We start from the raw sequence: 26,813 nt of genomic DNA, 5'->3' as shown, positions 1-26,813 counted from the left end.
ACTTTGGTTCTTGAAGAAACTACGTCCAAGAGGTCTTGGCCTCAAACAAGCTCTTAATTAGTTCAGTGGCGGTAGGCTCAACGTGTCGGCTTCGGAACGCGGAACAGAGAAATTCGGGTCAGGTCGGAGCCGAATTGCAACTTTTCATCCAAATAACACTGGCCAATCTTAATCCGAATTCAATTCCAGTCATTTTCTCGCGTTCCTATCGATCTCATTGTGTTTACGTAAACGCCCGGAAATGCTGAGAAAGAGCTGAGGCGAGGGAGGGGTTGTCGTACACGGAGGAGGAAAAGCGATCGGGTTTCGCACGTTCCGGGCTCTAGGAAGCTTATTTGCGGACCGCCGCGATAACGCAAAAATTCCCCAAAAGAAGGATCCATAACCAGAATAAACAGATTTGAAATGAAAAATTATGTGTGTAGAAGTTTTTCGCGTATTTAGTTAAGATATCGACGAACTAGAGAATTATTTGTTTTATTTCTGGTATCCAATTTCTCCAACAACCACAGGAAATCTTGTAGGTGCCCTATTCCTCCGGGAGGCATACGTGTGTACCATTTACCGACTATGAAACATCAATAAAAGATTTATGCGACTATGGAGCAAAATTTTAAACAAAACAAATACATATATTTAAATGTAGTACGAGCTGCATCTATCAAAAAAAGTCGCCTGGTGTATTGTTCAACGCCAATATTCTTCCCCTAAATAAAATTAAAAAAAAAGATTTCCCAGCTCCCGCTACATGTGTAGCATCTCCTTGTCCTTTTCACTTTGTTCGTCCTGTCAGATGCCGGCAGGAGAGGGCATGCAGGAACCATGATTGCTTGAGCACGCATATCAGATAGCTAAGCTATTTCTGATCCAGAATTGAAAACTTTTGTATTCTTTCCTGGTAGCTCGCATATTGAATACGACGGAAGGACTTCTTAACCTTTCAGCCTGGCGAACTTTAAAACTCGATCTTTCAATATGTTGATCAGGGAAGTAGGCTTTTTTACTAACTCATATTATTACGCAGACACAGTCACACGGAGAGAAAAAAAAGAAGAGAATGTCTTCTCGAAAGCTGATATTTTAACTATATTGGATCAATGCGATCGCCGAGATGCGGATAATGGGAAACTTCAAATTACGTACAGGTAAGCGGGAATGGCGAGATGGCACTTTTGATAAATTCGGGGGAGTGAGGAGTGAGGCGCGGGGTAGGTTTTTGGGTGGTGAATAATGTATTCGTGACACGAGGAGGTGTGTTGAAATGATAATTTAATATTAATGGGTAGTGAATTGTTGCAGAAGTTTAGCTATTGTATTGCTTTTGACGGGGCTTTTATAACGTAAGCTGGTTCATTAATGATGTCGTTTTAAGCATTCCTGACACACCTAATATTGGACCTTTGATATATAGACACATTCATCGAGACTGGCTATAAATAATTTTACCAGTAACATGATACAACTTAATTGTGACATGAGTAATATTTAAAAAGATCAGGTCATGATTCGAATGTGTGTTTGTTTTGTACACATGTATACTTTCTGCCAATTTATATACCCTTTTATGTAGAAAACGTAAATAAATTGGTTAAATCGTTCCTAGAAGAGGTTGTCCATCTTGCCTGAAATCTGCATTTTCTTTGTTATTTGCTTCAAATGTCATTTTATTTTAAAAGCTATACTGTACATGTTATTTTATTATGTTATGTGAGAGTAAACTAGGCAAGTATTGTAATAGGGTTCGTCCAACGAAAGGCTACTTTCATGTTTTCTCCATGGAGTGGAAAAAATTTGTCTCCGCTCTCCGTCTGTCTGTATTTGTCGATTTTTATTGGACAGAAAATAACTACTAGATCGATTGTTGTGAAATTCTATAATTATGTGATGTAAGAATATCATATAGATCTTAAAACGCTAATCAAAATTTGTCTAATCATTTACACCAACAATTTGATGACGTGTCTGAGGCTATCTAATTTTTTTAAGATAATATACTCTTACTCGTGTCTATGATTCCGCCTTGATTTTAATCACAATCACTTTACAATTGTTTTTTATGCAGTGTGCAAAATCAAATTTTATATGTTTTCGAAAAAATTGGATTTGTTCAATTGTATGAAAGAAACGAGGGCAATTCTGCCTACATAAATTTCGACCAATTTTTACTCCGACACTTCTTCTTATGCACAAAATTGAAGTTGGTCGAATTAGTCTGAAAAGATAGCAATTTTATCAGAACTTTACAAGGAAATTGTGTTTTTTAATAAGTATCTCTACAAGGGCAGAGAAAACCTGTCACTATGAAAAAAAAATTCTTTCAGATCTTCCCAAAACAATTTAATTAACTTGATACAATCTGCGCATGTACTCTTATTTTGTGCCAAATTCAAGACGTTTAAAGAAATTCAATACTTGCATTAAAACTCTATTCAGTTATCGCCTCGTGAGGAGGTATTTTTAACGATTCTTGGAGTAAACACACTTAAAATTTGTTTAATAACGGCGCCTCAAGTTGATCAATTTGAAAATGTTACTTTTTATTGTTAGAAATATTCTTAGGATCACGCAAGTGTGTTGTTTTAGACGTATTCCTTCAAATAATAGAAAAATTAATCATATACAGGGTGATTTCGAACTATATGCAATAAACAAATGGGGAATAGCTCACAATACGATTATTACACTGTGTAAAATTCACGTTGCTAAGTGGTAGCAATGTCTAGGAAAAATTATTTGAATTTAAATATAAATTGTACTGGTAGTGTTTCTTGACCTATTTCTTTCAATGAATGGCACAGAACGGCTCGGATTAAGAATCAAAAAAGTGACTGATAAGAAACGTGCAAAAACACGAAACGGACCAGTTATGTATCAGCTTGCATCGAACGGTCGGGCGTTGGTTTGTGGTGAATTTTTCCAATTCAGAGTGTGTCGATATGGTAACGCTTTATGATGTGCGCGAACATTTGCATCAGTGGTACAGCATTTCCGAGATCATGGTACCTTCAACCTCAAACTCACGATCGTTGCCGTGACAGGATAGAAAGAATACTGCAAGCTGAAAAGCAAATTTTGGAACCCGACGAAAAAGAGCCCGACATCAGCACTCGCCGACGACTTGCAGCTGAAGTTGGAGTTTCACAGCTTGTAGTGCGTCGTACATTAAATGAACAAGGCCACATCAGGACCACTATTTGTTTCTACAACGAATAGTCTTTCGCACTGACCTTTAACGATGAATGAATGCATGAATGAACGAATGATAAGCAGCAAAAAGTCGTTTTACTTTTAATTGAAACTGAAAGTGTTTACATCGTTTTTATTCGAAAGTTTTTGCACCCTTTTTGTTTAAAAATACATAATTTCCAGTAAAATATATCGTTGACTGTTCCCCCGAATGCACTGGGTTTACGCCCAATTTTGATTTGGTTAAACTGATTTCAAATATCATCTTTCTCAATAGAAACCACCTTGGAAGTTCTGTATGATGGAAAAAGAAATCCTCTAGTAGGTCCTTGAATTAAATTATTTTTAAAATAATGATGTTGGCATTGCAGCTGTTTGACACTTTATTTAACTTTTGTTTGATCCTAGCTGGCAAACTAAACACGCAAGACGTTGATATCGCCAACATCATTATTTTGAAAATTATTTTGAACAAAAATCACACAATCTACTGGAGTACTACAAATGTATATTGATTTTGTTCAATAAACGAAGAAAAATTTCTTTCAAGTAAGAAAGTAAAATTTGGCCAAATCCTGTTATTTTGTTAAGATATGGAAATATTTAAAAAAGTGCAGAATTTCTCTAGAAATTCGATGTTTTAAAAAGGGATCATAAAAATCCTCTCAATAAAAATATAAAAATTAATACCTAATTTTCCCGGCGCCTCCACCATTTTTTCAGGAATTTAAAATTCTCAAATCGGCATCGCTGTATTGGTTCTAATAACAACGAAAGCCCTTTTACATGACGAAAATTTGTAACAATTTTGAAAATTGGTTTAGAATTAATATGTCGTAATTTTGACACCAATTTTCAACCTGTATAAACCTGCTGGAAAATTATAGCCTTTGTTATGGAACTAAAAGGTATTTACTACACAGTGAAAAAAAATCAAAACTTGGCTAACATATTAGCTTTAAAATATAAAATCGTATTGCTCCAACTGAAATTTAGTTAGTTCATAATCATAATATTTGTGATTAACCAAGTAAAGGGCGCCAGATAGTTTAGATTTGAATAAACACAACTCTGAAGGAAAGACATTTATCTTAAACGTCTTTGTACTCACTAGTATAAATAATTTGCTCAGAACTCTCTTCGGATATCCCGTGCACTGCAATGAGATAACAACGCGGAAAATTGGTCTATTAAACAGATCGTGCAACAAATTACTTCACGTATTGAGATCCTGAACAATACTGAATTAAACTAATTTTTTCATTTAACAAAAACAACAATAATACAAATCACAATCAATTATTGTCATTGTTATTTATTAAAAAGTCTTTCGTTCTATTATCGCCACGCCAACAGTTGTTATTTTATTATTGAACACACTTGGTGGGCAAGTTGGTAAATAGAAATTGATTACTGTTTATAAGACGAATTTAATGTTATTTATGTTGTTATGCTTTATTGATTTTGTTATTAGCTCTCGGTTCGAAAAAAGATACCAGACAATTAAATTAGTTAAAAAATATTCTCGGTGTATTGACATTTGAAAACAGTAACCACAACCACCCACACAGACATTTTGACCGTTTTAATACATTCCAGCATGTTTTTTGTTTCAACATATCCAAGAGGAACCTTTTAATTCAATTTTATCTAAACACACCGTTTATTTATTTAATGATTTAATGATTTATTGACGGCAAATTTTAGCCTTTACATACATAAAAGATACATAATAACTACTAGTAACTAATTATACAAAATGCGGCGCAGTGTCGCCTTAAAACTATTGAAAGTGTCATTAAAAAAATCTACGTTGGCTGAAACTAGATTACAAGCTAACAATATACTATTGAGAGGCGAGTACAGTGCATAATATTGACCGTAAGTTTCAATATAAAACAAAGGAACTTTACGAACTGCATATTGGGGCACATTAAATTTAAGCGTATGAAGAATTGATGGTGCATCACATATGTTATTAAGAAGCTTGAACATGAAACAAATTTTAAAAAATTCCCTACGATCACATAAGTTATTTAAACCTACATAAATTTTGCACAGTTTAGGGGAGCCTCTAACGCCATAAGGAAGCGAGCGCATTATAAATGTAATATATTTGTTCTGGACAGATTCAATTCTATCAATATGTGTCTTATAAAATGGTGACCAAACGATACAGGCATATTCTAAGATTGACCTAACATACGTTGTGTATAGAATATTTAGTGTACGTAAATTTTTAAAATCTCTCCCATATCTTTTGATACAGCCAAGTTGTCTGTTAGCTCTTGCAATTACATTATCTATATGAGCCGCAAATGTTAACTTGCAATCTAAAATGACACCGAGATCTTTAATGGTAGTTGAAACTTTTTGTTTATTATTATGCATGAAATAAACAGGAGATGACGATGATATTTTTTTACTAAATTTAACGATATGACATTTTTCACTGTTTATGATCATAAGATTTTCGTCACACCATCGAAGCAATGAAACTATATCACTCTGCAGGAACATTGTATCATTAAGGCCCTTGATAACCCGATATATTTTTAAGTCATCAGCAAATAAGCTAAAAGCACAGACAAAGTTATTACCAATATCGTTAATGAACAACGAGAACAAAAACGGTCCTAAAATTGACCCCTGGGGGACACCAGAAGGTACATGTCGGAAACTTGACAAACTTAGACCAAGTTTAACTTGTTGGCATCTATCACAGAGATAACTTTTGAACCACCGTAAGAGAGAGCCACAAATACCATAAGCGTTTAGCTTCTTTACTAAAATACTGTGATTAATTTTATCAAACGCTTTGCTTAAATCGGCATAAATAGCATGAACCTCAAACCCAACACTCATGGCGTCAATTAACTCATTCGTAAAACAAAGTAAATTAGTGACAGTAGACTGTTTGTTAATAAATCCATGTTGGTATGGAGTAATAATATTTTTATATACGGTAAAACATTTATTGTACACAATTGATTCAAATAATTTACTTGGTGTAGACAGAATCGAAACTGGACGATAATTTTCAACATGGTGTTTACTGCCAGATTTGTGTACTGGTACTACATGTGCTTTCTTCCATAACATGGGAAATTCACCAGACTTTAGAGACAAGCTAAATAAAATATGTAATGGTGTAGCAATTGAGGGACCACATTCTCTAAAAAACTTCGGTGGTATATTATCAGGACCAGCTCCCTTACTAGAATCAAGTTTAGACAAAGCTTCAACTACATCAGATAAATTAATTGATATATTGCTAAATCTAACATCGCAATCATAAGACACATCAAAATCAGGCTTAGAATTATTACAATATACAGAAGCAAAATAAGCATTAAAAGCTTCACAAGCCGCAACCTCATCAGAAAAGAATTGGTCACCAAAGCTCAGAGGCAAGTTAACAAGATTGTTATTTGAGGATTTACGTATAGCGCGTATAAATTTCCAGAAATATTTAGGATTATTCACAAGATTATTTTCAACTGTACTTATATAATTATTATATTCTTGTCTTATACTTATTCTACATAACCGTCTAAGTTCACAAAATTTTTGATAATCTGCAACACAGGATGTAAGCTTAAACTGCTTGTGAGCACACTTCTTAGATTTAATTAAGTTTATGATGTTATTATTAAACCAGTTGGGGTAAGTAGATGGTATTTTACATTTGATCGGAACAAATTTCTCGCATGCTACGTAAACATGATTGTAAAATGCATGAAGAGCTTCATTAACGTCGTTATTGTTTAGTACAGTATCCCAGTTTATAGTATTAAAATAAGTACAAATATCAGAGTAAGAAGTATAATTAAAATCGTAATAATATATAGGAGATGTTACACTATAATTATTATCACAAGCTAAATCACATTCAACCTGAAGCGGAGGATGAAACTGATCAACGCATACTAAAGGATAATCGGAAGTTGATACTTCTAACGACATGCAAGAAGAAAAAACTAAATCAAGAACATTGTCACAGCAGTTTCCAATATTGTTATACTGGCTTAAACCAGATGCTAAAAAACTATCACAGACACACGACTCACGATTGCCTGAACAAATGGTTGGAATAAGTTCATTACCAACATCAGAAGGCTGCCATACAATATTCGGCAAATTATAATCTCCCAAAATAATAACCTCACTATCTGTAATTGTATTACATATATCCGTAACAGTATTGACATGACTGGCATATACAGTTTCATCTGACGCTGGTGGTAAGTATACCGCACCTATAATATACTTCTGTACGCCTGCAGAAAATTTCACAAAAATATGTTCAACTGGCACCTGAATCACTGATAGCTCAATGGGATTAAACGATTTCTCAACCGCAACCAGCACACCACCACCACAAGTTTTATTGCTGTTAAAGACATTCCTGTCATTTCGAAAAACTTGGTATCTATCATCAAAAATTACACTAGTAGGGAATTCTGGCGAGAGCCAAGTTTCAGTTAACACAATAATATTAAAGTTTTCACTTAAGCAAGAACAAAAAAAATCTTCAGCTTTGTTCTTAAGACTTCTCACATTCTGATAATACACAGTCAGTTTCCGACCAGAAGAACAAACCTTATTTGATGATTTTATAGAATTTTCGTTGGAGCTACCTTTTCTTTTAAAAAATAGAAACGTTTAACTATGATATTTTCTGGCCACATATCTTCATTCAGAAATTTAGAAAAAACATCACTATCCATCGTGACCTTGAATGATACACTCATGGCATCGGGTCTCTTAGGCAGATCACTTACAATAAATTCAGCATCTGGAAACGTTTTCCTAAGGTAATCAGATAACATATTACTATTAGTTCCGATGGACAGGTTACCTACATAAGCATGAGCTTTATGAACCGCAGCTTTAATAACACTGGTGTCGGCATTTGATGCTTTGCCACGAATTACCTTGCGTCTATTCCTCCTATACGCAACACTTTGAAACCCATCGGAATCTACTAAAGATAGTTTAGTGATCACAGCTTCTGGTTGACCATTTTGATCCTTATCCACATTACGAATATTCGGAAGATCAATCCTATTACGAACAATCGACGAATTACCTCTAGACGGAACGCTGACCTCGGGAGTTTTTAGCTTCTGATCAGCTGATCGTGACGCTACTTTTTTGCTGATACGTATATTAGAAGTTTTTTCCGCCAAAAAATTCGATTTGTTATCACTGACTGATTGAACTTCATCAGCCCAGGAACGCGAAGGTGCATTATGCAACGGTAACTGACGAGAAATATCGTCCTCCACATAAGGATTTTTTCCGAACAATCTTATGAGATCTACGTTTGAGTTTTTTAACACCTCAACTTCCATTCTTAGATTTTTAATTTCATTCAAAAGAGGGGTGAGTTGAGTTTCAAGAATACTACTAACTACCACCTTAAATTCATTGCTGTTGATGAAGGCATAAGCTGGTTCAACCTGGGAATCGTCACATTCCACCACAAAGGACAGGGGTACTCCGCAGCATTTTTTCTTTTTTTCGGCGCAGCTTGGATGGTACGTTACACCGCAAACTCGACACACAGGACCACTTTTAGCCACCCTGTTGCAACTACATGGTAAATCAGAAGTTGCATCTGAAAGAGCACTTGACACAGACATGTTCACCGCTCCGCCGAATAAAAATATAAAAATGAAAAAGAAAAGAGAACCCAAAACTGAACCTTGTGGCATCTCAGGCGAAATATTCCATCTTTTAGAATAATTATTATTTACGAATTTGAGCTTATTTAATAAGACATCTTTAACTGCATCAGCTTCCAATTTTTTTATTAAAAAGATATGACGTACTTTCTCAATGCTTTGCTAAAATCAGATACACAATTAGCAAATTTTCAATAGGAGGGAGGAAATATAAATTTTCAAATAATTACATACAACTTGTGCAAAAAATCTTTCTTCATGTATCTTAAGTCTTAACAATAATTGTGATGTATTTACTTGATGATTCGGTCTTCAATAGCTGTGCAAATATTCGTCAAGTTGGAGGAACTTCTGTCGCGGTTTCATTTATTAATAATTTTCGCCGGCACTTGAGTCGACACGTCACTGGCACGTCCAAGTAACGCTTGACCCTTGTCCATCAACATGTGTGGTCTTGCTCGACACGGAAATCCATTCGAGCTGCTGCATATTACATTGTTTAATTAGTTGGAGTTGAATTTTGCACACCTCGAACGTGCGCGGAACTTTTCTCCGCTTAATCGATTCCAAAAACAATTAGAGAAGGTTGACGATGAGGTTTTATGATAGTGGCAGTTCGTACGAGACATGAAACTTGGTGAAGCACAATTATCCCGGTATTAAATCAACAGTTTTATTGTCTTTCGAGACGGTATTATGTTTTTGCAGCGCGAATGACTGCTTTCGTTCCATTAGTGAGAATTGGAAACTGAATAGTCGGAACACCTGTGCTTTATTAATTGCTGTAATTTATTGAAAAGATTACAGCCGGTTAGAGATTTAGTTTACATTGCATAAATATGATGAATGAGCGAATTTACATAAATATCAAAAATTTCGCGTTCCATAAATCGGATGAAGGCGAAATATGACCAAAAAACGGCCGCTGTTATATTTCAATTTCATGCCGAAACGACATGAACATCGCGTGGTGTCGTGGATGTCACGTTCTTTGACGACAACCGAAAGAGGTTAATTTTCTCGACCCTCGTTTTTTGAGTTAAGTTGTTGTTTTTTCGTAACACGTCATATTATTATTAATATTGAAAGATGGGTAATATTCAACAATAAGCAAAAATGGTGTATTCTAATTTACTTAAAACATAATAGAAAATAACATTTTTAAAATGTAGACTTGATTCTTTCTTAGATGGTGGAGAGCTTTCGCTTCCCCACTCGAGGATCAGATTGATTCAGTCGGTGGCAGTGAAAGGATGCAAGTCTCCAGTATCGAGATCACATGTATTTGAGACCTATAGATTTGACTTTATTTGTAAAATTTAACCGAAGGGCAAATTTGCTGTAAATTAAAGAGACACCATCCTTACATGTGTACAAGATCCCGATGATTTTAATTTATAACTCGTCCATCTCACGTATTGTGACGCGGCGGCGTAACGCGTTGGTCGGAAATTCCACACATTACATCATTTATTGTTTAGATTAGCGATCTATGTTAACCTCGACGGACCATGCGTTGGATTTTCCCGGACGCGTTCGGACTTGTAAAAAGAGATAAAAGTGTTATTTTATTTCACGAAATCGCTGAACCATACACTTTATTTTTCCTGTATAACAACGAGGAAATTAGCAGATTATATATGCGAGATTAAACATTGATTCGCTTTGAAAATTATCAATAAGAAAATGTCGTCATGAATCGAAGAGGAAAAGAGAATTTTATGCTGATTTTGTGTTATAATTTATGTGTTCTAAGACCTGAATTTGAAAATTTATTTTTAGACGTTCCTCTCACAGCGAAGTGTGTACTGAACGACATTATTTTGATTTTGACCGTATTTAACCTGTATTTTTTTATTTATGTGATGAGAAATGCGGTAATGTTGATTGAATAATTTTTATTTATTGAATTTCATGGAGATGCTTAGCGTTTTGTTGTTATAGTGTAGTGTCATGAAATTTTGGTTATTTTTCAGTTTTTAATTCATTTAATCCACCCGATAATGTCGGGAGTACAAATTTCAGATAAATACGGTCATACGTATAAAATAAGGTACGAACAATTTGTTTTCAACTTGGCTCATGCGGTTCTTTTCATAGATGTAATTTTTCAACGTTCCTTACGAACTGTGGTATCCGAGTTAGCGGGGCGAGGATAAGTTCGTCGCTTAGGGCAATTTTCTCGTCACGGGTGGAGCGGAATTGAGGCTATCTGTGTGATCTCCTCGTCATAGAAGGAATTGCGGCACTCGGCGTAATCGCGGCACTATGCAACTCGTAAGACCTCTTAATCTTCTTAAGCCTCTCGCCACGGATGGAGCTGAATTGCGACTCTCTGTGTGATCCGCTTGTCATAGAAAGAATTGCGAGCAACCTTTAAGTAGCAAGCGTCCTTTCTACCCGAGGCCATGGCAGGAGCGACAGCCAATGCAATGAACCGGTTAGGGTGATTCTTTAGAGTTGGAGCACCCCGGTACTAAAGTTTTTAGGTTACAATAGCTTATTTTCAGTATTTTTTACGTTATTATATTGAGTAATGTGTAGAATGTTCATAAACTGCTGCAAATAATAGACTTTATCTCAGCAGATACCCGGATCATTAGGATTAGAAATCAATAAGAAATAGTTCTAGAGCCGAAGTAAATGTTTCCAGGAGGTATATAAAATACTCCTAAAATCACATTTAACGAACCAATAAAACACCAATATGGCGCAACCTCAATAAGAGGTACGAGGCTGTTGAGTCTAGAGTTGTCCAAGGGGATCACTTCAATTTTATCGTTAGATGCGGTTAGAACACAACTTCTAAATCTATCCAGCCGTGAAAATTTGCTATCGCAAGTGTGATGTTGTACGGTTTAGAAATACAATTCATTATCAAATACAGAACTAAAGACATGTTTCTATGATTTGGCGTAATAATATCATTGTTTAGAGTTGTTTGAAGTTTTGATATACAGTTTTTTAAACTTGCACCATGATATACGATTTTGTGCCTGCTAAACCAAGATAGATATGATTTAAGAAAACGAGATAGATTTTTTCTAGGGACATGTCTATTTAAAATTGTATTCTGACGAAGAGGAAACGGAGCTACAAAGCAATCACACCTCCAATTTGATTATCACTTCGGGCTGCTTTTTATCGAGGGCCTCGATAAATCATCGAAGACTCGACGTGATTTGCAGTGTCTCCGTGCGGCGGCGGCGACGACGAGTCTCCGGAAACTGACCGTATCAAGTGATTGACACGCCAATAAAATGTATCAAGAGATTGTAAGATAACAAGTAGCGGTAGAATGGCCACTTTGGCACTTCCTCGTGTACGTGTAACCGGATTGATAGCTCCATTTTCGAAAGCGAGTGGCTCCTGATGGACTCATACTTAGGGTTTTTTGCTGCGCTAAAGCTTTTACGGCCAACTAAAAACCCGGAGAATGCCTGGGGAAGTTTCGGCGCGGACAAGGGGTTAATAATTATGCGCGGGCTTTCCCGTTGCTATCGGGGGTTGATAGGTAAAACACGATTTTAACTGTTAATGACTCTGCCAATCGAAGAAAGAAATATAAACGGATAAAATATGCACCAATTATCGCGAGGCGGTAAAGTGGCAACGCGAAAACCGGGTCGAAAGCGAGTTCTATGCAGAATTTAAACTTGCTTAAGAACTTTATTCAGGAGGTAATTAGCTTGAACCTTAGAACAAATATTTCAATTTGACAAGTCGGCGAGCTGCAACGCGACTTCAGTTACTAATGCAGACGAGGCGCTCTTGGGGGATTTAAATTGTTACAGGTACGTAAAGCTTGTTGGCGGAAATTCCTCGCCGTTTTTAATATAAAACGAAAAGTTGTGTGTGCGATTCGTCGCTGCCTATATTTTAGCGATTACACAAAGTTTCTGGGTTTTATAATGACGCTGCTGCGGCTGGATTTTCAGCAAGTGTAGAAAAATCGCTAAACGGTCGTTGTTGTCCATAAACTGCTAATCTCTGTGTGTGCTAAAATATGTTTACGAGCGATAATTGTTGTTTGACAATTTTCGTTTCATGTTCAACGATAAATTTACCACTTTGTTTCAGTATTTTTTAAGCCCTTGTAGTAGACTAAATCGATGTTTAAAGACTAACATTTATTAAGTTTAACAACGTGCGGTACATTCGGAAATTGAAACCATTTTCCCTCCACAGCCCCGCAACCCCTGCGCGGTAAGAGTGAAAATTGCAAGGAATTGTGCAAATTGCAGAAGTATGGATAATGTAAAATATATTTAAAGTTGATAATCAACGAGAAAAAAAGGTCTCTCAGCAATAATAATAAGGTTTAATTTCAAGTGCTTGTTTATACATCGGAAGAATATCACGGAGAAATTTGTTTAATTTGAATGAGTTTGTCGCCTTGAAGTACATGTTGATTACGTGCAAAATTTGAAAGTACTAGCAGTCATCTATATTGTTCAAGCTTAATATCACAACAAGCAGGCAACTAAAAATAATACACGAAGGTAGAAATACTTAAAAAATTGTCATAAAAAATTCAACGCTATTAAAGCGGCCGATCTTAAATTAAATACATATTCAATGAATCCTACACAATAGCGCAACATTAGGATGAACGAGGCCTTGAACACTGGAATAATAAAAAACGGACCCAGAGTTTATAGTTTATTAATTATTATCGAAAGTTTATTCCGATAGAACCAATCGATAACTGTTCATATTTAAAGTAATCTAATTATTCACTCCAATTAATTCTACTTTGGGAAATTAACGATAATGAGCCGTTTTTAAGGAATCTTTTAACGGAAGTTTTTCACCTCTTTAAACTTGGTAACACTTTAAAAACGATATTTTCAAAGGTCTTTGTTGGCGGAAGCGCATGAGACCCAGTGAATTTATGAAAAATGTCACACTAGCTGGGTGGTTAAAGCTCATTAAATTAAACTACATATTTTGGTGACTTTGCACGCTCATAAATTAATTTTGTAAAAACGTGGTTCTATATTTCAAACTACACAAAAATTTACATGTCTTTCTTTAAGGATAAAAAACATATAAAATTAATTAGCTCACTGGTATTAAATATGAAAAATAGAGGTCTCAGTGCGCCGCCCCTACCACTCCACCAGTGTTTCTATTATTATGTGAACGATCATTTAGAAACTGTTAATCCGCGTCGAGACAACGCCGTTTTTTCCTTTCATTAAGACTAGCGCTAGCTTCGCACTACAAAAACTTCCCGCCTCCACTTTTTCCGCCTTCTTTAATCTTTCTATAAGAACAATCAAACCGTCCCGACCTCCGGCGAACTTTAAATTAATTAAACCTCTCTCAAGAACCCGTAAAATTTTAAGCTCTCGTGTCGAAAAGGCCCTCGCCTTGATCGCGCCAACGACGACAGAGGTGGCGACTCGAACGACGTTATGGTTCTCTTCGGCGAATTTAGTGGTCGTTGCGAAAATAGCGGAGTTCCAGAATTGTTTCTCGTTTATTGAAAATTATAAATTTATAGATTCACGTACCGACTCGGAATAACATTCTAAGTGCTCGAGTCGAGAGGTTGACATTATTCAATGGGGCGCTCGTAACGTTCGCATTTATAACCTTATTAATGTAAATCGACCAAGTATTATTTTATGGAGGTGGTTCGTTTCACAATTTTCATTAGGCGCGCGGAAAGTCGGGAATTTTTATGTGGGAACTTCGACGAGGGGAGGAAATTCTTTCAAATTTGGCGTGGAGGAGATGCGAAATTTGCTGGGAGAATTGGCGGCGGGAGGGGCGATTTGGGGATAATTCGGCGAATATCGGGAAGTGGGCGGCGGGAGAGGTGGCGTTCGGGGGATTTGTATAATATCGTATAATTAATTCCGACGATCAGATATTCCGATTTTGAGACGGACTACGTAATCAATAATAATATTAATTATTATTATTATTAACTAATAATTTAATAATTTCAGCAAATCTTCTTTTCTGCATGTAAATCAAATTTTATGCATGACGTCATCAGTTTTTTAGAGGAAACGATACTCAGTACGAAGGTCAAGTTACAATTAAAGTTTCATGGTAATTGCTATCATAATTTGACATTGATCTTCTTTTTTTGTTAAAGAGCTGTGTTAATAACAGTTAAAAATTTGTGTCTTTTTCCACATTTATTTAATTTTAGGTTCGTATTTTCCATTTCTCCAAATTATTAAAAAAAAAATTAATCGAACAAAAACCTATGCGAACGTCGGAAACTAAAATTTATGAGAGATGTCCGACATTTCATGATTTATATATAATATAGTCTAATTAATGATGATGTTCACATATTGATCCCAATAAATTTTGCAATTAATTATATAAAACCAGAAAACGAATACAATGACGTCACATGCTCACTAACCGTCACTGCTTTAACTATTCCATTTGCAAAAAACTGCTACTATTTATAAATCACGTGATGAATAATGGGAATTCTGACTATTTTCGTGCCCTTTAAATAATTAAAGGACTATTGACGAACATACGTAGATGAAATATTCAGTGCAGATATTCAAGTCTGGGTAATTTAGTTTTTAAAATCAAGCTTTGGTTCCCCACAACATTGTCACCGCATATACAATACAGGTGCTTTTAATGTTCAATACTATCCAAGTAGGCAACGACATTATTATTACCGTTATCTGCATCCATATTATGTCATAAAGGTCCATTGTCCTGATGACGTTGTTAGAACGACTATGTTGCACAAACAGGTCATAATTACCCACACGAAACTTTAATTAAAACAAAACTGGACAAGGGAGAGAATGACTTCGTGCTGGCTCCTTTGATATTTTTATTACTCTTAACTTACATTGCTGCTAGTTTTTGTAAGTTTTCGTATCCAGACAAAAGTATGTTTCATATTTTATTTGAAAATCTTTAAACGTTGTCAATTTGATATTAAAAAAAAGTGTAAATAAGAAATTTTGCGAAAGATGAGTCCAAAAGAGTAGAATTAAAGTGTGAAAAAGGAAAAACGGGAAAGATATCATAAACGATTAGGTCATTTAAGGTGAAGTGATAGATCGTTTCCAACTAAATATATATATTAGCTTCAAAAATTTAAGCAAAATGATATCGTGACTACCCGTGGGAAAATTTATAATTGATCCATATCGAACCTAGTGGATTATTGAGGAAAAGTATGTGGGAGTTGATAAGTACTTTCATTCATTGAGGGTCATTCATTATCATTTATAAATTAAAGATGGATTTCCCAAACGTTTTCAAAATTTCAAGACAAGACTTGCAAAATCAGCTTATCAGTTGAAATCAAATTGTTTTCCTCAGTTATACGAGTTCTCCTAGATGTTAAAATTGCGTTAAAAATTAAAAATGTAATCTCATGTAGCTTTGTTGTTTAAAATTGTCAATAGAGTCTGGGTTAATTTTTTAAAACCTTCCAAAGTCTATCGAAGAAGTCATTCCTGACATTGTATAAATCTTATGTTAGACCTCAATTGGAATACACATCTGTTGTCTGGTGTCCTTTCTTACAAAAAGACATTGAATTATTAGAGGGAGCTCAAAGACGCGCAACCAAAACGTCGCCAGCCTACATAATCTTTCGTATTCTCAGAGGCTCCAAGAACTAGCACTTTGCACTCTGTCCGAAGACGATCTAGAAACGATTTAGTCTGGACATTTAAAATTTTGAAAGGTCACCTTGGGGCCGACTGGTCACATTAACATCAACAAGGACGAACGTCTTCGTGGTCCCACCTTAAAATTGCTTCATAATCAGTACAAAAGCAAGATCCGGAAAAACTTTTTAAGTAATCGAGTATTTACTGCCTGGAATGCCCTACCCGCAAACACTATTAATTGTCATAGTATGAACACATTCAAAGCAAAGCTACATTAAAAGAAAATAATAATTAAACATTTCTCTGTTTTAGTAAAATCGTGAGTTTAAAGGTACTGCCTCAGCTCAAAGTATAATAATATTGATAATAATAATAATAAATTTTTTGTTATTTGAAATTCTTGATAGTGTTACGACGCAATTCCCGTGACGGACGGTGACGGTTGGGAATTTCGCCGATAACCAGTGGGGGTGGCGTGCCTCGGTGCCAAGCCTTGGGCCGACTAGTGCCGCTGAGAAAGTAACACGTCGGGTCGAGCTAGGCTTACGCGGCCACTTTCACGCCACTGGGGGGGTGGCGCCTTCGGTCGGGAGCGGCGGTGCTCGGGCGCCAGCTCCCTCTCCGGGGAAAAAGCGCCGGGGTTGCTCTGAAGCCGGAGACACGGATCTCCAGGTGGTCTGATGAGCTCCCGCGGACACAAGCAATAAAATAAAACGGAGTAAAATTAACAATAAGCGGGCTAAAATAATCTTAAATAAAATTACTAATCGGTTTACAGAAAAAGAATAAACGGAAAGAACTAAACGTCCCGCACGGTCGTTGCCTCCTGGACGGCGACTTCCTTCGGGTCGGGTTTCTCTTGGTCCTGGGGACGGCAACCTTAAAATGGGAAATCGCAAGGGGACGGTAAGTCACCTGATCTGACTTATCCTGACATGAGTTGACCTCATCTAACCTGACATGACTTGGCGTATTTACTCGGCCTATGGAAATCACAAAGTGAGTTTAAGGTGGGATTCCAGAGCGAATTCAATAAATATTCTAAACAAGGCTGAAATATTTAGTGCAACACTAACTCCCTCGAGGGAGTAAAAAATTATTTGTAGATAATGTTAGACACTGTACCTTAAAACTAAAGGAAACATTCCTGCTCTCTACAGATAATACAAAAAGTCTAATGCAGTTTCACGTTAAAAAAACCTAATACGTTCTAAGGTGCGCCTAGAGTGAGGACGACCTCATTTTCTGTCCACTCCTATTTCATCGTACTCACCGTCTTTTTGGCTTAAAAACATGGTCCAACACCACCGAATCCCGTATTTAAAAACCGTGACGTATAAATCACCCAGCCAGACACAAACGCCAAAACAATCCAAGACAATTACCGAAAAACACATATAAACCCTTTCTAGTTCAGACTATCTCTGCTCCTTCCATAAATCAGCCCGATGCGAACCCAATGCCCATAAATCGTCTCAAAAATACGGCTTTATATATTATTCAAAAGCGAATATTAGAAGAACGTCGAAAATTCGCGACTGCTCAAAGCCGGTCAAGTGTCGCTTTGATAAATATTAATTATGGTAAACTGTGACATTGGCGAATCCTCGACGGGCAGATGAGCACAACCCATCAATAATAAACATGGCCGCGAGCAAGATGTCGATATATGCGGAAGTCATAAATATTAATGGCCGTTTTCGAAATTGTGCATGCATGCAGCAACTCGGATTTTTGCGCGAAAAAATCACCGCGAAATGAGCGAGCTATGGCTTTTCGATGGCGTGTTAGATCGACATATTCGTGTCTCTTAAAATTTTATCATCCTTGTAAAAGGGATTTATATCGCGATTTTCAATTAGGTGCTCCCGCCGAGACCATAAACATATTTTATATGGAATTTTCGTATTGGTACCTTGTAAATTTGTCCACACCTGCACATCACATTATGTTTTACGATTAACATGAAAATGGCGTGATTGTCGAACGTAAAACACGTCGTAACGTTCACACGTAATTTAATTTAAATAAACAGATAATTTCGGGTGCTCGGTCGGTCGTCGGGAGGTTTATAGTTATGAGGTTTTGCCCGAAGCTTTGACCATTAAAATCGAAAAAAGTTATAAATGTGTGTGATAGCCGCAAAAGTAGTTACAGGCATTTCACAAATAAAATTTTTTAAAAAAAAATTCCATAAAATGGTGTTTTATACTTATGCAGCCTGTGAAACCCAGCAATTTTTCTTGTCCACAGAAGTCAGCAGGCAGCCATTGGACTAAACCATATGCCGTGAAAAACTGGCGCCCGAGTTATCCCATATTCGTTTCTTTATATTTATTTAAATGCCTGTTAAATGGGTAACATAAATTTCGGCTTTTTTCTGGTTTCGTTACAACTCGACCGTAAAAATTTTAACTGAATCAAACTTCGGAATGACCCGCGCGAGCCCGACCTCTACAAAAATATTTATTTATTAAATTTTGAATTTTCCCGTCCGCTAGAATCCGATTAGTTGCCGCTTTCGGTTCCATAACTTGATAGACTTTAAGGAATGGAACACAATACCGAAGCATAAAAAGATGATTAAATTCGACTAACGTAGTTACATTTTTTCCTCCGCGAATAAAAGCTCCGAAAAGTAGCCGAAAAAAATTCGGGTTAAATGAAAAAGATTCCATCATTTGAGAAATTAATTTCCCCAAGCAAAACCAACCTGCCTTTGTCGGAAGGGAATAAAAGCTTCGATCACGTTCGAATATGATTGGATATCTTGAAAGGCTACAATGACAGGCCGTGTCGTGATTAATTGACACTAACGACACCGAATCGAGTCTAGGAGCAGTTCGACATTGTCAGCACTTTCAATTAGTTGCGAAAAATCCCGGATTCGATCATTCCCGGATCTGGACGCTGAATATTCACTCCGGCAAACAACTGACGGAACATCTCGGAGCTTCTCGTTCATTAAAGCGTTAATTATTCACGAAACGAAAAACCCCAAAACAAAAAGTAAATGCTGGATGCCGAAACTTTTTAATTTTCGCTTATAATTAGGAGGTTAGAAAGTGAAAAGTAATTTTCGACGGACGACTTGGCGGGGGTCTATTTTTTTAATTTACAATTATGCGACAGTTTTCGGGGCTCGGATTTATTTTCGGCTTCATTAACTCGCAATAAAAAGGCATATTGGCAATTTGAAATTTTGCGGTCATTAGGAGGTCGATGGGATTTTTCTTTTTGGAGCGACCAAGCGTTCGAGGGCGGGACCGCTCTACTTCATCCAAAAGAAGTTTGTTGGAAGTCGACCAGGAGCCAACTAACGCGTCATCTGGTTTATCTTTTGCTGTGTTTTTCCGAAACAAACTTGTCGCGAAGTTTCGCCTGAAGTCAACCCCGTTAAATAAAACAACTTCGTCATCAATATCTGTCAGGGTTTAAGAACAGTCGATTAAAATATGAACTGCTATTATTTTTAAATTATCTACCTTAGTTATGAAACGTATCTATGGGTATAGAAAACAAATAAACAAAAAATAACTACATAGATAGATAGTTTCCCAAATCTTTGGAGGCGTGAAAAACAGACGTGTTATCATATTTTGTATTGTTTATTCCATTTTGACTATTAATCACAATGGCGCATTTACCCCATCAACAACAACCCCTTTCCGGCAAAGTTTGCCTTTTTCAGTTCCCCACTAAACGACCCACCACCAATTAGCGCGACTTTGCGAAAAACTTCCCCAATTTCGCAACTTCCGCACTAATAGTTGCAAAATCTTGGCGCGCAACTTTTTTCTCTCACGCCCCACCCCAGATTCCTCCAATTAAAACCCCCGCATTAGCGCCGTACTTTGTCCGTGAATATTTCATGCGAAAAATGTCTAAGTTGGAGCGGCGAATTTAAGGAAGTGCGCCATCCCATTTATCTCCCAAATTAATAATTCACGTCGAAAGTATCGCGATAACTCCGCAAACTCAAAACCAACCAAAAAGTTCCCTCAAATTATCAATCGTGCAATCAGCTCACCGGCGTTGTGCTCGGTATCATCTGGCGAAAACGGGAGGTGTTGACGCACGCGGGGGCGAAAGTGGGGTTTATTCCACTGGGTGCACGCACGAACTTTGAGGGTCTGTTCGTATTAATTTAACACTCCAACTTTCAGGAATAGATTTTTACATGTTTGAGGCAACAAGTAAGTTGGGACACTCGGTATACTAAAGATTTATATGTTGCTGTACTGAATTTTAAATTTCAGCTTTTTTCTCAAGCAAGCTTGCTTTCCCAAAAAAAGTACTTTTTTGTGTTTTGAAAATAGTCTATTTCTTTGAAAAGCACAAACTCAGCTGCTTTAGAAAAAAAAATGGTCGAAGATTTTACCGACAGTACCTGCGCCGGTGCTTAACTTCGACTGTTTATGTTTATACTTCGAAATAATTCGACTCATAACACGTTCAGATTATCAGCAGCAACGATTAAAAGAAAATGAAATTTGACCAATTTTGTCTCCTCAAAGCAGGGTTTAATTAATTAACCACACTTAATTTTTTTTCACAAAAAAACCCATACATTTGAAGAATGGCAAAATTGTAAAGCGACGCACAAATTTTGCTTAATGATTTACCATGTTTCCAATAACCCTAAAATATTCGCAATAGTTCACAGCATTCGGTTGTACTTGTACTTTTTCTCTACCTTTCACAACCCCTAGAGTACGAAGAAATGGGTTTCCCGCTTTTGCCTGTCTGTCGGTTTGTCGGTCTATCTATCTATCCGTCTGTCTGCCGTCTATCCGGATAAACATTTAGTGCAATGTTTAACCGCATAAATTAGTTTCTTTTTATTGTAATTAATTAGTTTTACAGATGCTTGTGGTTTTTGTCATGCATCCTTGGGCATTTAGTATAGTTCAAATCTGAGAGGCGGCACGTTTACATGACCTACTACGACTCTATAATCATTCATAGAAACTCTGTTCAAAATGTTAAAAAATAAATTTTCTCAACGTAAGCAAAGGATTGTAATCGAGTCTATCGGGGGGCGTGTGTCTACTTTCATGTTTTCTCTACATTTGATGACCCATAGAATATAAAAAATGAAGTCTCTTGGTTCAGTCTGTCTGCCGTCTGTTCAGATTGATTTTAAGCAGATAATCTCCAAAACTACCGGACCGATTGTTGTCAAATTTTATATGTATGTTAGGAATATCGTGTAGACGGTGAAACGCTAACCAAAATTTGCCCGATCTCCCTATCAATGTCATGACATCTCAATTTTTTTTTCAAATCTCTAAAACGATACACCTTAGTATTATTTTTAGTAATACACTGCATGTGTTGGAATTGATATAGGTGTTCTGGTTGAAATAATGTTGACCGAAACATTTATAAATGGGAAACTCACCAATACATACGAGTATAATGTTGACCTTTATCAATGCATTCATATTTTTGGAGCAAATTGTTAATCCGGTTCCTATCATGGGTTGACGACCAGGTCACTCCAGAGTTGCCGATCAAATATAAACAAGTGTGTTTTCGTAACTTAATGTGTTGGAATGCTAGAGAGTGGACAGAGCGGGGTATGGGTGTTTAAAGCATGATACATTATTTACATGAGGTCGTTTACCTTTTATAGTGACTGATATCACTTATCTATTTTTATTTTAATGTATAGAGATTATCATGAATACAAATTCGCAAAATCAAATTTTTTATTTTTTCAAAAAAGTGCGATTTCAACTGCACTTCGGGGGCAAGGGAAGTCCTGTCGAAATAACTTTCGACCAATTTTTTAATTTCAGAGTTAAACTGTAAAATATTTATATGCAGTTTTGATGATATCTTTGAGAAAAATCTATATACGAAGGGTAAAAACTCAACACGGAATCATAAATTACACATGCAGAAACATGTTATTTTAACATTTATTCAACAGAATTGTACGATGACGTCATAATTTTTTAGAGAGGTCATAAACAAATAAAATTTGATTAACGATTTATGCTTCCGATAATATTTGCAAGATTTCAGACAGTTCGGTTCTGCAATTCCAAAATTAAATTGTAAAATAAAATTTTGAATTTTTTTCCAAAAATCCGGAGGTCTAGGGTAAAAACTCCACACGGATTAGTCAATCACACACTGAAGAGTATGTAATTCTATAAAATAAAAAAAATATATTTTCAAAAATTGTAAAATGATGTCATCACTCACCAATTTTTGGGAGGATATAAAGGAAAAACAATTGATTAACCATTTACCAAGTTTACGATAACCTTAAAATGTTTGTAAATTATTATCTAATAAAAATCCGGACAGACGACAGACAGGCAGACATACGGACAGACAGACGAAAACGTAAGACCAATTTTTTCGTATTCTGGAGGCCATGAAAAGTCGAAAAATCATAAAAGTCGTCCAATGGACTCCACTAGAACACTTCTTTAGCTTACGCTCAGAAAGTTAAAATGCAAAAAACAAATTAATAATATAATTTTTGCAAATTTATCCACAAAGATGAATAATTTTATCGAGATTTTTATAGTTATTTATCTAAACAATTTATGAAATCAGTTCCTGTCTCTAAGTAAATATTATTTCTATTCTTAACACAAATATAGGAAACTATTTTCTAGGATCACACAGGTAGTAATCCAAACATTCACATTAACCATCGCGGAATTTCCTGCGTATAACGCTGTTGATTACAAAGCAGAATAATAACATAGATGTTGACGAATAATTCTCCTACGCATAATTTATTTAAATTATATTCAACTGAATATTAATTTGACAGGTAGATTAAAAAACAGATTTTTTTAAATGATGCGATATGGGGTGACAATATAAGTTTATTTTGTTCATTTTAACTGTCAGTGGAATCAGTACCAAATATACTTCTTTATTGTATTTCCTTGGTCCTTAAATTAGAAACGAAAGCTTCACACTTACTTGGTCCACAAAATACGAATTTGTGTTTAAATCACGATCTCCACCGCTGAAAGTTGTTATTTATCTCAGGGTGCTTGATAAATAACAGGTGTTCCCAGACAGGAATGTTTGTTTATCTTTCGTTTCTTATAAAATAAAGATACATTTCTGCTAACAAAAACAATTTTTGTATTATTACTTCCTACGTTTATTAACAATAACATTAACTTGGTTATTTACTGCTTTAATTTACTCTGTACGTATTTACCAAACAAAATCTGTAACAATTTATATAAATTTATTCAGCAAGTTCACGAGTTTTATTATAAACCTCGAACAAGGCCGCTGTTCTGTACGTTGTAAGTTATAAATTGTTGACTGTGTTTGTAATATTTACTCTTTTATTTCAGTAACTAGCAGAGTGAATTTTATTTTCCGAATGCAACCCTGACAGTTTCAAAGTGGCACCTATCATCTGTTGCAGATTGGAGAAAATCTTTACCATGGAGTCTATTTGAGCATCCTCGGCGTAAATGAAACTAATAACCTATAAAATTTTACTATCGTATGAAACGTGCCAAAAGTACATGTTTCACATACATACACAAAATGGCAGGTGTCGATCAATAAATTATCACATTTGGTTTGTTGCGTTGTTGTTTTAAATAACAAAATTAACTTATGTAAAATTAATTCATAGTTTAGTACAGAAATAAATGCTATTGATAACAACTGTAAACTGAAAACCATCTGTTTTCCAAAAATTTTTCCTAAAATATTTCTTACATCTCAGTTTTTCAGTTTTTTTTTTAATACACACCTTAGATATTAAAATACAATAAGTGAGCATTTCTTGCGTTATATCTTGTGTGTTGGCAGAATTTTAGAAAAATTTTGAACAGTTTCAAGAGCCTGTTAACGTTGCATAATTTTAGTATTAGAATCAAACTACGAAATACTTCGATGGTTTGTTTTATCTTTAAAGGTCAGTACTTTAGCAGCTACCATTTCTATGATTTCTACCCTACCGTTAACAATAATTGTATTATCTATACAATTTTGAGGAAACTCTATTTTAATGTATTATATTTCAGAGTTTTTACAATACGATTGTTATACTTTGTGTTCTGCGAAAAAAATATTTTACAATATTTTCAAAATTTCAAGCGTATAAAATCACATCCTTGGTGTAAAATTTTCAAAAATTAATTTCCATATTTGATGTAAAAAATCAGCGAGTTTCACAACTCTGAAAAAACTCTTGTTATTGCAGATAAATAATGCCGCAGACATCTACCAACCTACAGGAAAAGAAGTAATAAAAAGAATCCTCGCATCATTTACTTCACCATTTCGGCTATAATTACAGAAAATTTGATCCAAATCAGAAGAACCATCCCTTACGCCATCTGTCACAAAACCACCCATATGGTTTATTACAGTTTACCAAATTACAAAATCTTGTTCAATTAAAACACGTCTCTAATCCCCAAATAAATATTTCAAGGTTCACATTACAACAATTATTACTACCATCATCCTACCCATCCCCATCAACTCACCGTCTTTTCCCGCCCGGCCGTAATCCGCAGCGAAAACAAGCGTCATCAACACACACAAACGCATCTCGCAAATGGACACCATCACGAAAGTTGGCTTTACCCCACTCAATGCACACACTCACTTCTCGTCATAACCGGAAATCGGCTCGCTTCCGGGCCGCCGAGACGCGTTCATAACCAGTAGCGGGCGAAGCGCGCGAAAAACTAACTAACTAGGCCTAGCTAGGGCTTAACTAGTGCGCTGGGGTCCGGCGGGCCGCGCTCCAGAGTCCGGGCAGATCCGCGATTTTCGAAACTAATTTGGTATCGATCTCTTGGCCAACTGTGATGACGCCTTCGTCATAGCACCCTTGATACTGGCGCTTCTCGGGTCTCGCCCCCACTAGCGTCCAGCGACGCGCATGCTTTTATCATCCCTTATCCCGCACCTGTAGTACAATGGGATTTACTTATACAGGCGAGTGTTATCATATTTGGAAAAAATCGGAATAAGCCGGGGATGTGCACGGCTTTCCGGGAATGGGGGAGGGCCTGGGGTTGGGGTGGAGGTAAAGGGTTCTACCGATTTGTAAATTTTAAGGTTTTGCCAAATTTGGCGGATGCATAGTGGCACGAAACTGAAAATACGTGGCAAAAATTGTTTTTTTGAAAATTAGACGGCCAGCTATCTGATCCATTACTCACCATTAGTTATTGTAAGTTTATAATTGTTTAGATTGCCTCAGACCGTACAAATGTTATATTTATTATTCCTTATTTTTTTTCTCTAATTATTTTTAAGTGGTATAACTCAAAGTGTTAGGTAAAGTAGTGTTGCAAATTTGGCAATTTAGAAATCATTTTGTATGTATGCGGTGATTTATAAAAAAGCCCCATGTTGCCACCCTGTTGTAGGTAATCATTTGTAAAATTTGAAAAAAATCTTTATTTTTGATGGTAACCCAATAATAATACCAATCACAGTGTAACAAAAAAGTCTCATAAAACAATAGAACCTACGACTTTTGCGTTGCGAGCAGGATACACTACCCGATGCCCTACTACCACTTTTTAAAAAAATATAGGCTTGCGTGCGTAGCAACACCCAGGATATGTATGGGTCATATTTGCAATATACTAAATTAAGCTTCCCTCTTCAAGCTAAAAACATTGGGGTTTACAATATTTCTAACCGTTCTCAAGATATTAGGCCGCGGAGTTTTAGCTGAGACACAATGCATATATATATACAATTTTACAACAATCGGTCAAGTAGTTTTGGAGATTATCTGTGCAATAAAACGACACAGGCAGACGACAGACGTACAGAAACGGAAGACCTATTTTTTGTTAATCTAACAAACATGGTCAAATACAAAACTTTCTGTTTCCATGATATGGTGATTTGTTGAAAACATTGTTGTTTTTAGCAAAGTATGTCAAAATTAAATCAATGCAATGTAATCGATTTCATAATGTACTTAACTTGTTGATGGTTACATACTTTTGACCCCACTGTGACTTTTGTCTTTTGAGATAGCTTGAGCCGACATTATAAGTTACCAAGTGAATGAAGTAAACACCTGAGACATAATTGGCAGTGGAGATTTTAAAATACTCATAATTCATTAATTTTCAGGATGTAGAAACATGAAAAATCATAGTTGAGTACCTACCAAAAATTAATTTTTTGTGAAAAAAGAAGCAACAAAAAATAAATTTTCTTTGATTTAAAAGAGATTGTTCGATTAATGCTGTGCTCACTAAACATGCGACTTTCCAAATTTTAGCGAATAACGAGAGTTTGAAAGCGAAAAGATACATTTAGTGTTTTGTAGAATAAA

General features: G+C 35.9%; 1 protein-coding gene across 2 annotated transcripts in view; it reads right to left on the bottom strand.

Annotated features, from left to right (window-relative positions):
- LOC135124509 (nephrin) overlaps window positions 1-25,328 on the bottom strand; it is a 336,173-nt gene extending 310,845 nt beyond the window's left edge. For both annotated transcript variants that reach the window (XM_064049621.1, XM_064049622.1), the window contains exon 1: window positions 24,991-25,328. In XM_064049621.1, coding sequence (XP_063905691.1) covers window positions 24,991-25,072 — 82 coding nt within the window. In that variant the 5' untranslated portion in view covers window positions 25,073-25,328. The remainder of the gene's footprint in view (window positions 1-24,990) is intronic.
- Window positions 25,329-26,813: the final 1,485 nt, after the last annotated feature.

This window comes from Zophobas morio, unplaced genomic scaffold (assembly GCF_036711695.1).
Source record: "Zophobas morio isolate AGI-343-1 ecotype UQ-CSIRO unplaced genomic scaffold, CSIRO_AGI_Zmor_V1 ptg000007l, whole genome shotgun sequence".
NCBI lineage: Eukaryota > Metazoa > Arthropoda > Insecta > Coleoptera > Tenebrionidae > Zophobas > Zophobas morio.
Note: the sequence above shows the minus strand (reverse complement) of the source record. Positions and strands in the feature narration are given on the sequence as shown.